Source organism: Phyllobates terribilis, unplaced genomic scaffold (genome assembly GCF_046119375.1).
Source record: "Phyllobates terribilis strain yellow unplaced genomic scaffold, ASM4611937v1 Scaffold_9__5_contigs__length_417890890, whole genome shotgun sequence".
Lineage (NCBI taxonomy): Eukaryota > Metazoa > Chordata > Amphibia > Anura > Dendrobatidae > Phyllobates > Phyllobates terribilis.
Window position 1 is genome coordinate 411503143 of NW_027362769.1, and position 14253 is coordinate 411517395.

General features: G+C 44.2%; 1 protein-coding gene across 1 annotated transcript in view; it reads right to left on the reverse strand.

The window, feature by feature from the left end:
• Positions 1 to 13257, reverse strand: part of LOC141161281 (uncharacterized) — a 125151-nt gene extending 111894 nt beyond the window's left edge. Inside the window, exon 1 of the mRNA XM_073646084.1 lies at positions 12835 to 13257. Within this exon, the coding sequence (XP_073502185.1) occupies positions 12835 to 13159 (325 nt within the window). The 5' untranslated portion in view covers positions 13160 to 13257. The remainder of the gene's footprint in view (positions 1 to 12834) is intronic.
• Between the last annotated feature and the right edge of the window lie 996 nt (positions 13258 to 14253).

Genomic DNA, 14253 nt, shown 5'->3' on the forward strand with positions numbered 1-14253 from the left:
AGCAAAGGCCAGCGGGTCCCTAGAGGATGTAGAGATAAGCGCCTTGCTATCCGCAGACAAGAGGTCTCAGATTCGAGCAGTGCTGAAACCCTTCCAAGCAGTGTTCATCAACCTGCCTGGCAGGACTGAAGTGGCGGTCCATGAAGTGGACACCGGGAATCATGCCCCACTCCGGCGGACAGCCTATCAAATCTCCGACGAGGTGCAGCATGTCATGCGCCAGGAGGTTGAGGAGATGCTGAAGTTGGGGGTGATTAAGCGGTCCAAGAGCGCGTGGGCCTCATCTGTAGTCCTGGTGCCAAAGAAGGACCGGACCACCAGGTTCTGTGTGGACAACAGGGGGCTCAACGCTATCACAGCCTCTGACGCACAACCAATGCCACGCATTGAGGAGCTGCTGGAACGGTTAGCCAGCGCGAGCTATCTCTCCATTATGGATCTGAGTCGGGGATATTGGCAGATTCCCTTGAGCCCCGGGGCCCAGGAGAAGTCCGCCTTTATCACCCCCTTCGGATTGTATGAATCCACGGTCATGCCTTTTGGCATGAAAAATACCCCTGACACTTTCCAGCGAATGGTCAACCACCTGCTCCAGGGACTGGAGAGGTACGCAGTGGCGTACCTGGATGACATTGCCATCTTCAGTCCCACCTGGGAGGATCACCTCGAGCATCTGCAGCAGGTGCTCGGGCGCATTCACCAGGCGGGCTTGACCATCAAGCCAGGAAAGTGCCAGATGGGCATGAACGAGGTCCACTACCTGGGGCACGGGGTAGGTGGGGGTACTCTGAAGCCAGAGCCTGTGAAGGTGGACGCTATAGTGTCCTGGCCCACCCCCAGGACCAAGAAGCAGGTGCAGTCCTTCTTGGGCACTGCAGGGTACGATAGACGCTTTGTACAAGACTATAGTAGCCTTGCGAAGCCCTTGACAGACCTCACCAGGAGGAGCCTACCCCATTCAGTCAAATGAACAGATGAATGCGAGGTGGCCTTTCGGGCTTTGAAGACTGCCATGAGCAGCTCTCCTGTGCTAAAGGCGGTCGATGGCACACGGCCACTCTTCGTACAGACCGACGCCAGTGAGTTTGGCCTCGGTTCTGTACTCAGCCAGGTCGACTCGGGGAACCAAGAACACCCCGTGTTGTACCTAAGTCGGAAACTGCTGCCGAGGGAAGTGGCATATTCCACCATAGAGAAGGAGTGCCTGGCCATTGTATGGGCCCTCAACCGTTTACAGCCTTACTTGTACGGGCGCCCCTTCACTGTCGTGACTGACCACAACCCCCTGAGTTGGCTGCACACCATGTCCGGTGCCAACGGAAGGTTGTTACGCTGGAGCCTCACCCTCCAGCAGTTTAACTTTACCGTTCAACACCGCAAAGGCAACGAGCATGGCAATGTTGATGGGTTGTCCCGGCGAGGGGAGCCTCAAGAGATACGCTTGGAGGAGTATCAGAAGGTCCTACCTCCATAGCACAGTCTAAAAAGGGGGAGGTGTCAGGCAAAATTTATTTTTGTCCTAGTTTTAAAAATGTTAAAAGGACAGCCAGAGATGTCTTAAATCTCCACCCCCTGCTCATTTAGAAGGGTCGTACACAGAACTCACTCTTGCTTTCCCCCAAACCAGGAATTTTTATAACCGCCAGAAAACTTCAGCCCAAAGAACAAGCATTCTGGTCTAAACTGGAAATCCCCTCCAAAATCCTATTGTCTAACTGTACAAACTTTTAATGTCGATTTTAATAATGCCCATGACTGTCACAAACACAGGGACCACATTTTTGGAATGTTCACCTTTTTCCGATTATGATGGTATATCTTACATAACTGGGAAACCACCGGAAACCCAGGAAATGGGTTCTGAGTTTCTGAACGTCATATAAATATCATATTTGATATCCATCTTCATGAATATTGGTGACGGCATACATGATGTATTCATCTTGGATGTGGGACCCCCCCAAGCCAAGATATGAAATCTGAAGGATTTTTATGTCTTAGGCAGCTGGGTGGGTTCACAAAACCAAGCCCCCGTGTGAGGTAAACAACATGGGTGTCTCCTAGTGTTTTGGCCACTTACTAAAAACCAGAACAGACATTTTACTTCATTCTACCCAGAGACGTCAGACGCATGCACTCCTCGCTGCGTGGAGGAATCACACCTAATTTCCAGGGAGCCGCCCCCCCCCACAGAATCTGAGACCATCACCTCGTGGTGCAGGTTTTGCTATTACTTATCCCTTTTATTTTAATAACTGTTGTATGCATATATGTAAATTGTCTCTTTTATAATATCTTGTATATCTTTTGTAAACACTGCCCACTTTCGGGAGTAAATCATTATTATTTACCAGCTTCGTTTCGTTCTTCTTGTCCTATGTCGAGCAAACACGTTCCTCACCCGCTAATTCACGTTACCTAGCGGGTACCCGATCCACCTGTTAAGCGATCGGTGGTGGCAGTATACCAGTATTTATGTGATATTGTGGTTTGAGTGTGGCTGGACGGAGGCATATATACGTTCCTGGAAGGAACTGGTGGTATATATACGTCCTGTCATATGATGTGCCACAATAGTCGACATAAATTAGAGCAGCTGCGCCCGTTCTTATCCTCGGTCAATACCGTGTTTGACCAGCAGAATAAGGGGGCGCCAGAGGGCTGCAAGGTCTGACCAAGTGTTTTTCGTGACAGTGGTGTAAACTTACATAAAGTCACACATTTTTCTTAAACATGACACAACCTGGAACAACTGTGCTCCAGGTTCTTTCATACTTGTGACTTCTTGCTATTTTACATCAATTTCGACACTTTTTTAAAGTGGGTGGAAAGTATGCATGCTTAGCTATGTAAAGCAGGTTGAAGCCAGATTTTTTAAATTAAACTTTTTTAAAAGTCTCAAGAAAAGTTGCAAATAAAGGATGGAGTAAAAAGTGAAGGGAATCTGTCATGAGGAAAGAGAGGGACCAGAAGATTGCAGCGTCTGGATACACAAACTCCTGCTTCACCATCCTATTAACCAGTGCAGATTTCCCTTGCTCTGTCAAGCAGTTCAGTTGATCTCCTGGAGCTCTTCATCCTGAATTGCCACAACTGTCCGGTGCTGGACACTCTCCTCTGGTATATAATAGGAGCTGGTATATGCTCGCCACTGGCACTTGGGAATTGCCAGTGATAGTGCTACTTCCTGGTTATGTGTTGGAGGTGAAATTCAGTGTTTGAAGTTGGCGGTTGGAGAGTTGTTCAGGAGATTTCTGCTTGCAATAGGTTTGCATGTTTATCCTCATCTTCTCCTATTTGGTTTCTCCTTCCTGTCCCTACTCTGTTTTCCACTCTGTTGTTTTGTGAATATATTTGTATGATTGTAGTTTTCTTTCTTCCCTGTCCATCTTCCCTGTCTCTCTGGTTAGTGCAATTCTATACACTTCAACCTCACACCTCCCTGGGTGGGGGAGGGAAAGGATTAATTTTAAGATAGGAGCACAGCAAGGTACGTGACCCCGGCGTATCCACCATTCGGGGTAATCCGAGGGACAGGGATAGACTAGGGCGCCCCTTAGTTCAAGGGATCAGATAGGTGCCCATAGTCCCTAGTCACTACATGGCAGAATCTCTCAGTAGTATTGAGCCACCAAAACTGTCTATGTGTACATGTAGGTCATAGGAAGCAGAATAAAGTGGCACAATGATATCTGTGATCTGATGACTTATTCCAGAGAAATCCACAATATTCCTATATGTAAATGATCTGTTAAGATCTCTGTGCAGGACATAGATCTCACTGAGACTCCAGAGCTTATTGTAAATGTCAGAGGATGTTACCAGTGTAGGACATGTAATGAGTGACAGTCTGCTCCCTGATCTCACTGCAGAGCTGTGTGCAATTATAACTGACACATCTTCAGCTTCCATCTCACAAGAGACTGTACGATACAGCAGAGCTGTGAGAGCTGCAGCTGCTGACGTGTTTTTAGGAACGCCCCCTGTTATTTACAATAAGCTCTGGAGGCGGAGTCTCGAGGAGATCTACGTACGGAAAGTATTCAGACCCCTTTAAATTTTTCACTCTTTGTTTCATTGCAGCCATTTGGTATATTTTAAAAAGTTCATGTTTTTTCTCATTAAAGTGTGAAAAACTTGTGGCATCATTCCCAAGAAGACTCATGGCTGTACTAGCTCAAAAGGGGCTTCTACTCAATAGTGAGCAAAGGGTCTGAAGACTTATGACCATGTGATATTTCAGCTTTTCTTTTTTAATAAATTTGTAAAAATTTCTACATTTCTGTTTTTTTCAGTCAAGATGGAGTACAGAGTGGACTTTAACCCGTTTACAACCCAAGGTGGTTTGCACGTTAATGACCACTGTCACTTTATGAGGTAATTACTCTGGAACGCTTCAACGGATCCCCCTGATTCTGAGACTGTTTTTTCGTGACATATTGTACTTCATGATTGTGATAAAATTTATTCGATATCACTTGCGTTTATTTGTGAAAAAAAACGGAAATTTGGTGAAAATGTTGCAATTTTGCAAAATTTGAAATTTTATGCCCTTAAATCAGAGAGATATGTCACACAAAATATTTAATAAATTACATTTCCCGCATCACATTTGAAGTTATTTTGAGGGGCCTTTATGACAGAAAATACCAAAAATTGACACCGTTCTAAAAAACTGCACCCCACAAGGTGCTCAAAACCACATTCAAGAACTTTATTAACCCTTCAGGTGCTTCACAGGAATTTTTGGAATGTGGAAGAAAGAAATTAACATTTAACTTTTTTCATAAAAATGTTACTTTAGACCCAATTTATTTTTATTTTCTCAGGGGTAACAGGAAAAAATGGACCCCAAAATTTGTTGTTCAATTTCCCCTGAGCATGCAGATACCCCATATGTGGGGGAAAACCACTGTTTGGGCGCACGGCAGGGCTCGGAAGGGAAGGAGTGCCTTTTGTCTTTTTGAATGTAAAATTTGCTTGAATAATTAGCGGATTTGCCCCTGATGTGCCTAAACAGTGGAAACCCCCCACAAATTACACCATTTTGGAAACTAGACCCCTCAAGCAACTTATCTAGATGTGTGTTGAGCACCCTGAACCCCCAAGTGCTTCACAGAAGTTTAGAACATTGAGCCATAAAAATAAAATTTTCACATTTTTGCAACAAAAATGTTTTTCAGCACCCAGTTTTGCATTTTCATAAAGGTAACAGGAGAAATTGCACTATGCCGTTTGTTGTGCAATTTCTCCTGAGTAAGCAGACACCCCATATGTGGGGGAAAACCACTGTTTGGGCGCGTGGCAGGGTTCGGAAGGAAAGAAGCCCCATTTGACTTTTTGAATGTAAAATTTGCTTGAATAATTAGCGGATGTGCCCCTGATGTGCCTAAACAGTGGAAACCCCCCACAAGTGACACAATTTTGGAAACTAGACCCCTCAGGGAACTTATATAGATGTGTGGTGAGCACCCTGAATCCCCAAGTGCTTTACAAAAGTTTATAACATGGAGCCGTGGAAATAAAAAAATCAAACTTTTTCCACAAAAATGATGTTTTAGCCCCAATTTTTTTATTTTCACAAGGGTAAGTGGAGAAAATGGACCCCAAAAACTTTTGTGCAATCTCTCCTGAGTACGCCAATACCCCATATGTGGGGAAAATACAGTTTTTGGGTGCACGGCAGAGTTCAGAAGGGAAGGAGCACTGTGTGACTTTTTGAACGCAAAATTGGCTGAAATTGAGAGCGGACGCCATGTTGCATTTGGGAGCCCCTGATGTGCCTAAACAGTGGAAACCCCCCGACAAGTGACCCCATTTTGGAAACTACACCCCTCAAGGTTTTTATCAAGGGGTATAGTGAACATTTTGAACCCAGAGGTATGACACAGAATTTGATGACATTAGGTCATCATATTGAATAATTTGTCATTAGTCTTGAGCACAAGTGCTCACTACTTGAGTTTGCATCGGATACTCAGGTATACACCATGTATCATGCGTGCTCAAGTCACATGCTCGAGTCCCCGCCCGCATGTTTCACGGTTATTAGACACCCAAAAAAAAACATGCGGGGATCGCTCGTGCATGGCATGCAATCTCCACGAGGCTTTTTTGGCTGCGAATAATATGGGGCAGAGACTCGAGCACCCGCGATACTCAATGCATACCAGAGCACCCGATGCAAACTCAAGTAGCGAGCACTTGCGCTCAACACTAGTCGCCATATCGTCATATTTTGGCAGACAGAGTCATGTGACGGCTTGTTTTTTGCGGGATGAGTTGACGTTGTTATTGGTGCCATTTTCAGACACGTGACATTTTTTGATCGCTTTCTATTCTGATTTTTTCGAGGCAGAATAAACAAAAACCAACAATTCCGGAATTGTTTTTATGTTTTTTTTTTATGCTGTTCCGCGTGTGGTAAAATTGATAAGGCAGCTTTATTCTTCGGGTCAGTACGTTTACAGCGGTACAACATTTATATCGTTTTTCTATGTTTTCGCGCTTTTACACAATAAAAGCTATTTTATAGAAAAAAATATTTTTTTGCATCGCTTTATTCAGAGAGCTATAACTCTTTTATTTTTCCGCTGATGGAGCTGTATGGCAGCTTGTTTTTTGCGGGACAAGATGACGTTTTCAGCGGTACTATATTTAATTACATTCGTCTTTTTGTCGCGTGTTACTCCATTTTTTGTTTGGCCGTATGATGATAAAGCATTGTTTTTGCTTAGGTTTTTTTTTTTTTTTTTTGCCGTGTTCACTAAAGGGGTTAACTAGTGAGATACTTTTATAGGTCAGGTCGTTCCGGACACAGTGATACCAAATATGTGTATTTTTATTGTTTTGTTTTTTTTCATAATAATATTTATTGATGGGTGCATTATATTTTTATTTTTGGTGGATTATTTTTTTTATTTGTTTTTTAATATTTTTACAATTTTTTTTTTTCATTTTTTAACACTTTTTTACTTTTCTTCTTTGTCCCACTATGGGACTTTCACTTTTTTTAAATTCTGATCGCCTGTATAGCACAGGAATTCAGCACCATCCCTGTGCTATACAGGCTGTCAGCGCTGCAGATGCAGAAGATACTTTGGTCATGCACTGCGCATGACCAAAGTATCTTCCTGCTGCCTGGTGACCCGGATGTTGTCATCACGACATCGGGTCATCATTGCAGCATCCGGGAAGCCGCGGCAGACAGCGTTGGACGCCTGCAGGAGAGGTGAGTATCGCGATCACCTCCCCTTGCCACTGAAATGCTGCGGGGGTTAATGTCCTGGGAGCGGTGCAGGACAATTGGATTACTAAAATACACATAATCCAATGGGTTGGAAATCTATCTCTACAATTTGTAGCCCCCAGGTAGCTACTCCTGGAGCAATTTTGTCCCCCAGCCCTTCTCTATCAGGAAATAATTATATCTCAGATACCTGGCCAACATTAAGAGGTTCCTATGGCTGTGTTCACACACGCTGCATTTCATGCGTCTATGTCCAGAAAAGCACGACATTTCAGTCTTATTTTACATAGAGATAATATATTAACCATATAGGGGAGGGGAACATAAAGGGAAAATTCTCAGTAGAGAATCCTTTTTGGATTTTTAGATCAGTTACCAGAATATTGTAAGGTCTGAACATCAGATAAGATTTAATACTATAATACATAAAATTAATCGGTTGGAAACCTATCTTTTGAGTCTCTTTATATTTATAATGACTAAGAATATTGAATAAAAACTCATCGAGATGGAAAGATATTCTTCTAACCAAATAAATTCCCAGATATTTGCAGGTTAATTCATCAAATTTACAGAATATAAACAATTGTCTCCAATAAAAAAAGTTATTTAAACTAATCCCTATCTGGTATAAACAATAATCTAGTAGAAACTAAACAATTGATTTCCCAAAAAAGGAAGGAAAGGAAAAGAAAAAGGGGAAAAAAACTTTTTTTGTTTTCTCTCACACAGGATATTTCTCTTATATTCTCTCTACTTTTTATTTGTTTGCTTCATGATTTATATATATACACTTTTCTTAGATTTGTTTTGCTGCGATGGTATAATATCATTACTTTTAACATGTATTCTGTTATACGAGCATGTCACTTTTAAATTTACTCCTATTCACTAATTAGTTATTCACCACCTTTGCCTAGGTGGAGTTACCTTTGTATGTTCAGTTATATATACTACTATGCTTCACAGGGAATTTATCCCATGATTAAGGCTAACACCTAGCTGAAACGCGTTGGGACCACCATGCTCTGTGGATCAGTATTCCGTGTGTTGTCCTTGTGACATGGCTGCTTTTATATGTTTCCAATAAAAGCTATATTTTAATGAAGATCCGCTGGATACCTGGATATTTTTTTCCCTCTCCCTCTTGCCTGCTATTGTGCCAAATATTACACTCCATTTAAAATGGACAAGGCGCGTGGCAAGGGACGGGGAAGTGGACATGATGGTGATGGTTGTATTGAAAAGAAGGAAGGAGTGGAGTTGCACCACCAATACCGATACTAAATACAAAAAAGGGGGTGCTACGTCATGTAGAGAAGAAACACATGATTTTGTGGAAAAAAGAAAGCACTACATAATAGACGAGCACACCTCCAATATAGAGCAATAGAGAAAAAAGTTTATTGGACCACACAAAATTAAAAACAATTTAAGAAGGCCATAAATTGGCGTACGGACTGCCCTCCACATGGCAGATCTCAAATAATTAAGCGGTGATGTAGGCCCCCCAAAATATATCCAACTATAATAGTAAATGGGGAATAATGCTCAATCACTCTGACAATACGTGATTCAAAGGCTCCCCACAATTCTGCATGGAAAAAACACAATTAGATAAATGGCACATGAATAAATATATGCACAGAAAATGTGTAAAATAAAGTCAAATTTGAGTATAAATATACTGTGTGCCGAATTATTAGGCAGATGCGTATTTTGATCACATGATACTTTTTATACATGTTGTCCTACTCCAAGCTGCATAGGCTTCAGAGCCAACTACCAATGAAGTAAATCTGGTGATGGCATCTCTGTAATGAGGAGGGGTGTTGACTAATGACATCAACACCCTATATAAGGTGTGCTTAATTATTAGGCACTTTCCTTTGACAAAATGGGTCAGAAGAGAAATTTGACGGCTCTGAAAAGACCAAAATTGTGAGATGTCTTGCAGAGGGAGGCAGCAGTCTTGAAATTTCCAAACTTTTGAAGTGCGATCACCGAACAATCAAGCGTTTCATGGCAAATAGCCAACAGGGTCGCAAGAAGCGTGTTGGCCAAAAAAGGGGCAAAATAACTGCCCATGAATTGAGGAAAATCAAGCGTGAAGCTGCCAAGATGCCATTCGCCACCAGTTTTACCATATTTCAGAGCTGCAACGTTACTGGAGTATCAAAAAGCACAAAGTGTGCAATACTCAGGGACATGGCCAAGGTAAGGAAGGCTGAAAAACCACCACCTCTGAACAAGAAACATAAGATAAAACGTCAAGAATGGGCAAAGAAATATCTTAAGACTGATTTTTCAAAGGTTTTATGGACTGATGAAATGAGAGTGACTCTTGATGGGCCAGATGGATGGGCCAAAGGCTGGATCAGTAAAGGGCAGAGAGCTCCACTCCAACTCAGACGCCAGCAAGGTGGAGGTGGGGTACTGGTATGGGCTGGTATCATCAAAGATAAACTTGTGGGACCTTTTCGGGTTGAGGATGGAGTGAAGCTCAACTCCCAGACCTACTGCCAGTTTCTGGAAGACAACTTCTTCAAGCAGTGGTACAGGAAGAAGTCGGTATCGTTCAAGAAAAAGATGATTTTCATGCGGGACAATGCTCCATCACATGCATCCAACTACTCCACAGCGTGGCTGGCCATTAAAGATCTAAAAGAAGAAAAAATAATGACATGGCCCCCTTGTTCACCTGATCTGAACCCCATAGAGAACCTGTGGTCCTTAATAAAATGTGAGATCTACAGGGAGGGAAAACAGTACACCTCTGGGAACAGTGTCTGGGAGGCTGTGGTGAGATCTACAGGGAGGGAAAACAGTACACCTCTGGGAACAGTGTCTGGGAGGCTGTGGTGGCTGCTGCACGCAATGTTGATCGAAAACAGATCAAGCAACTGACAGAATCTATGGATGGAGGCTGTTGAGTGTCATCATAAAGAAAGGTGGCTATATTCATCACTCATTTTTTTGCTTTTTGTTTTTGCATGTCAGAAATGTTTATTTCTAAATTTTGTGCGCTGATATTGGTTTACCTGGTGAAAATAAACAAGTGAGATGGGATTATATTTGGTTTTTATTAAGTTGCCTAATAATTCTGCACAGTAATAGTTACCTGCACAAACAGATATCCTCCTAAGATAGCCAAATCGAAAAAAAGCCCACTCCAACTTCCAAAAATATTAAGCTTGGATATTTATGAGTCTTTTGGGTTGATTGAGAACATAGTTGTTGATCAATAATAAAAATAATCCTCTAAAATACAACTTGCCTAATAATTCTGTACACAGTGTACACAAACAATGACCCATTTGATAATAAAAAATACATCAATATGAGTTAATGCATTACATAAATGAGTGCTAGCCCAAATGAAGTAACCTTCATAATAGAAAGTGCTATAAAGCCACAATTTGCATACCATTCAAAGGTGGGAGATAACCCACACTAGAAAGGGGTATGTACAAGTAAGCGTCCTGTCAGGACCCTAACTGATTACCTAAAGTGCCAGCTAGTGTGGAAATAACGGGGACCTGGATAACGTCAGGCGGAGGGCAGAGAGGAAGACCCCACGCGTATCGCCGTGACCCACACGGCTTCGTCAGGGGAATGCTGTGTATGCATGTCAGGTCCGTTATATATCCTGGTAGGAGATAGCATTTACCTATAGCAGCGTGTATCGGTCCCGCCGGCAAAGACCGGAAGTCACATAACCGAAAATGATGTGTAGGTGGTCACATTATCAGATGACCCTCCCAGTATAGAAGAGACGCCAGCTCTTTAACCATGCCTCCCACTGGGCGGTTACCAGGGCGTCCACGCACAGTGTGATATAGAGGTACTAGAGGTTAATCAATTTATACATGGCAGCACAGATACTATACATCTGGATGCCAGAATACCACGTTCTGGGCAATATGACTTGGTATTCATATGTTGCAACATATGATGGACGCTGTAGGATGTACACATCCCGGTCTCCATCTCTACAGCTAACATGTCCACCCTGTTGACCTGGCTACATGTGGTGAGGGCCTCGGTCCCTCACTCCATGTGGCCACCGTGACAGCGTGGGACACATATATATATATATATATTTTCTAGGGTACTATATGTATACCTCTTTCATTTGCTTAACATGTGGTTAAATGTGGTATTTCTGGCATCCAGAGGCGGAGGCCTCCGTCCCTCACTCCATGTGGTCATTGTGACAGCGTGTGACACATGTGTATATGTGACACTCCAGGGGTCTGGTTGCCACAGTGATAGAGATATTACGTCTGAGAGCAGGTGGGAGGTCTCTTGGTCAGGGATCCTATGCATGCCACACCTCCTGCCCAGTCCTGGGAGGGGAAGAACTTCCCCTATATAAAACTGGGGCTGAGGCAGGGTTAGAGAGTTGAGAGGGAGAGTTCAGCCAGGAGGGCTGACAGGGAGCTGTGGCTCCGGATGGGCCCAGCTCCTGGGCCATGCCCGAAGTAGAGACAGAGAAGAGAAGCAGCTATGGGAAGAAACATCAGGAGCTCTGTGGGAGCAGTGTTACAAGGAGTCAGGGGCTGGCAGCTGCAGAGCTCGCCCTGACTGAGAAGTATCACCGGACCCGGAGTCCGAGGCTGTGGGGACTAATCTCTACCCAGCAGCAGAAACCGACCGGCAGGGGATTGCAGGTCCTCTGGCCCAGAAACCCGAAGGCACGGTCACACGCGTGGGACCAGCACCGCCATCGTGGAGCGGAAGCCATTAGAAGGCCCCGAGTCACCGGCCATACGGGTGAGCACCACACGGTACACTCAGGGACGTGGGCTACTTTTACCCGCCTCTAGCAAGGTAGCCAGAAGAGTACAGTTAGTTGGGAAGGCCTACAACTCCGCCTGGCCAGGGGAGATCCCATCTGCTCAAGGACTGACCAGGCCCCGATTGCTAGCAAGTACTCCGGGAGGGTCTATCTTTGTCACCAGTAAAGACCCTGAACTACACCGCATCGTCTCTGAGTGGTTCCTGCTACCCCCATCATCCACGTCGGCTGCCCTGAGGCCATACCCCTCCCGTTGGGGGTTATACCATCCACGCTGCACCATCCTTCCACCGGCCTCAGCGGTCTGCCCTGCAGCGGCAGCTCCATAGCTGCATTCAACGGGTGGCGTAGTCATCCACCATCTACTGCTAATAGACTGCCACTTAGTCTGACTCCCTGGGCACGGACCGGGTCACCGCCACGAGACTACTACCCCCATCTGATCCGGCTCCGGGTAGGCTCCCGCGTGCGCAACGCTGCGCGACTCAGGCCCAGGGGCGCGTCATATATATATATACTTTGTAGGGTATTATATGCATATCTCTTTGATCTACTTAACACATGGTTAAACGTGGTATTCAGGCATCCAGATGTATAGTATCTGTGCTGCCATGTATAGATTGATTAACCTCTAAGTACTTCTATATCGCACTGTGCGAGTTATTACCAGCTGATGGCTATTAGCTCCTCCATATACCATCACCATCTCCTGCTCTGTCATATGATGATGATACGTAATTTCCATAATCTTACACCCATATTAATGGTTTTGATGTTTACTCACCCAGTTGGGCATAAATTTCCGCTCTTTCAAAGCTGTTCATTTTTTTATATCCTCTGTTGTCCACTATGGTGATGTTCTTGGTGAGATTGTAGGATTTCCTTACTGTGGTCATGGCTCCCCCATGAAATGTTTCTCCAGCTTTAGCATGTTCTATGAAATCTTCTCCCTCATTGAGGACATATATACAGGAGTTAATGAAGCAGGATTTCCCATGACCGGTGTAACCGAAGAGCTGCAGGAGAACCCGGGAGTATCCCTGATTACCCCGAGGACCATCATTCAGGCTGAAGGTCTGGATACTTTCCCGAAGTTGGAAGTTGTCCATTCTTGTAAGCCGTTCTCTCTTCTCTCATTTATCTTGTTTTCTTGAGTCTTGGGTATGTGACATCGATACTTTACTTTCACTCTTTTACACCTTTGCTCCTTTTTATTACCTTTTTACTACAACACAAAGGTGAGTTGTAAAGTAAGATATAAAGTATAAGGCAGTATAAATTGTGAGAAGAAGGAAATAGAGATAATATTCCAGAGGAACCTACGAACTATGAACTAACAATCCATGAAGTTGTGAGTAGAGATGAGCGTTGTTCGACTCAAACTGTTCGCCAATCTCAAATTCGAGCTGTTTTGGGCGGTGTTCGAGTCGTTCAACGAACGCAAACGATTTGCAAAAAATTCGGCTGTTCGAGGTTATGTTCAATAACTCTTCGTGCACCAAAAGCGTGTCCTGCATGTCTGGCGCTATTTAGAGCACCAATCATGCAGGGATTGTCTGCCACTCACTGTAATGCCACAGCCATATTTTTGTATGCCAGCCAGGTACACCAGGCAGGAACGGGCTGCCCCCAACCACCAGATGCCTATATGTACCTGGCTGGACACAACAATATAGGGAAGCCCGCTAGGTACAACTAGGCAGCTGGGGTTGGAATCTGCAGCGCAGGGAGGCCCAAGCTTTCTGCCCCCCCCCCCCCGCTGCAAATTGCAGTCCACAGCCACCCCAGAAAATGGCGCGTTCATAGAAGCGCCATCTTCTGGCGCTGTACCCAACTCATCCAGGGCCCTGGTGCGGTGGCTCACTGGATAATAAAGGGGTTAGGGCCAGCTTGGCATTATCAGCTGGCCCTAAGCCCGAAATTCATGGGGTCACGCCAATATTAGACATGAGTAAAGTATTTAAAAAAAACACAACACCCAGAATAAAGTCCTTTAATTGAAATAAACGCACAATTTTTTAATGTTCTAAATTAAACCATACTTACCATCACGCCCATTCCAGCTGAAGCCAACAATCTCCTGCAATAAAAGTAAAATAATAAAGCAACCTCATCCTTACCTTTCCATGGTTCTCAGGACAGCTCCAGCTCTGCTACATTCACATGACAGGCTGGATCACAGCCGAAAGCTGCCATCCAGCCT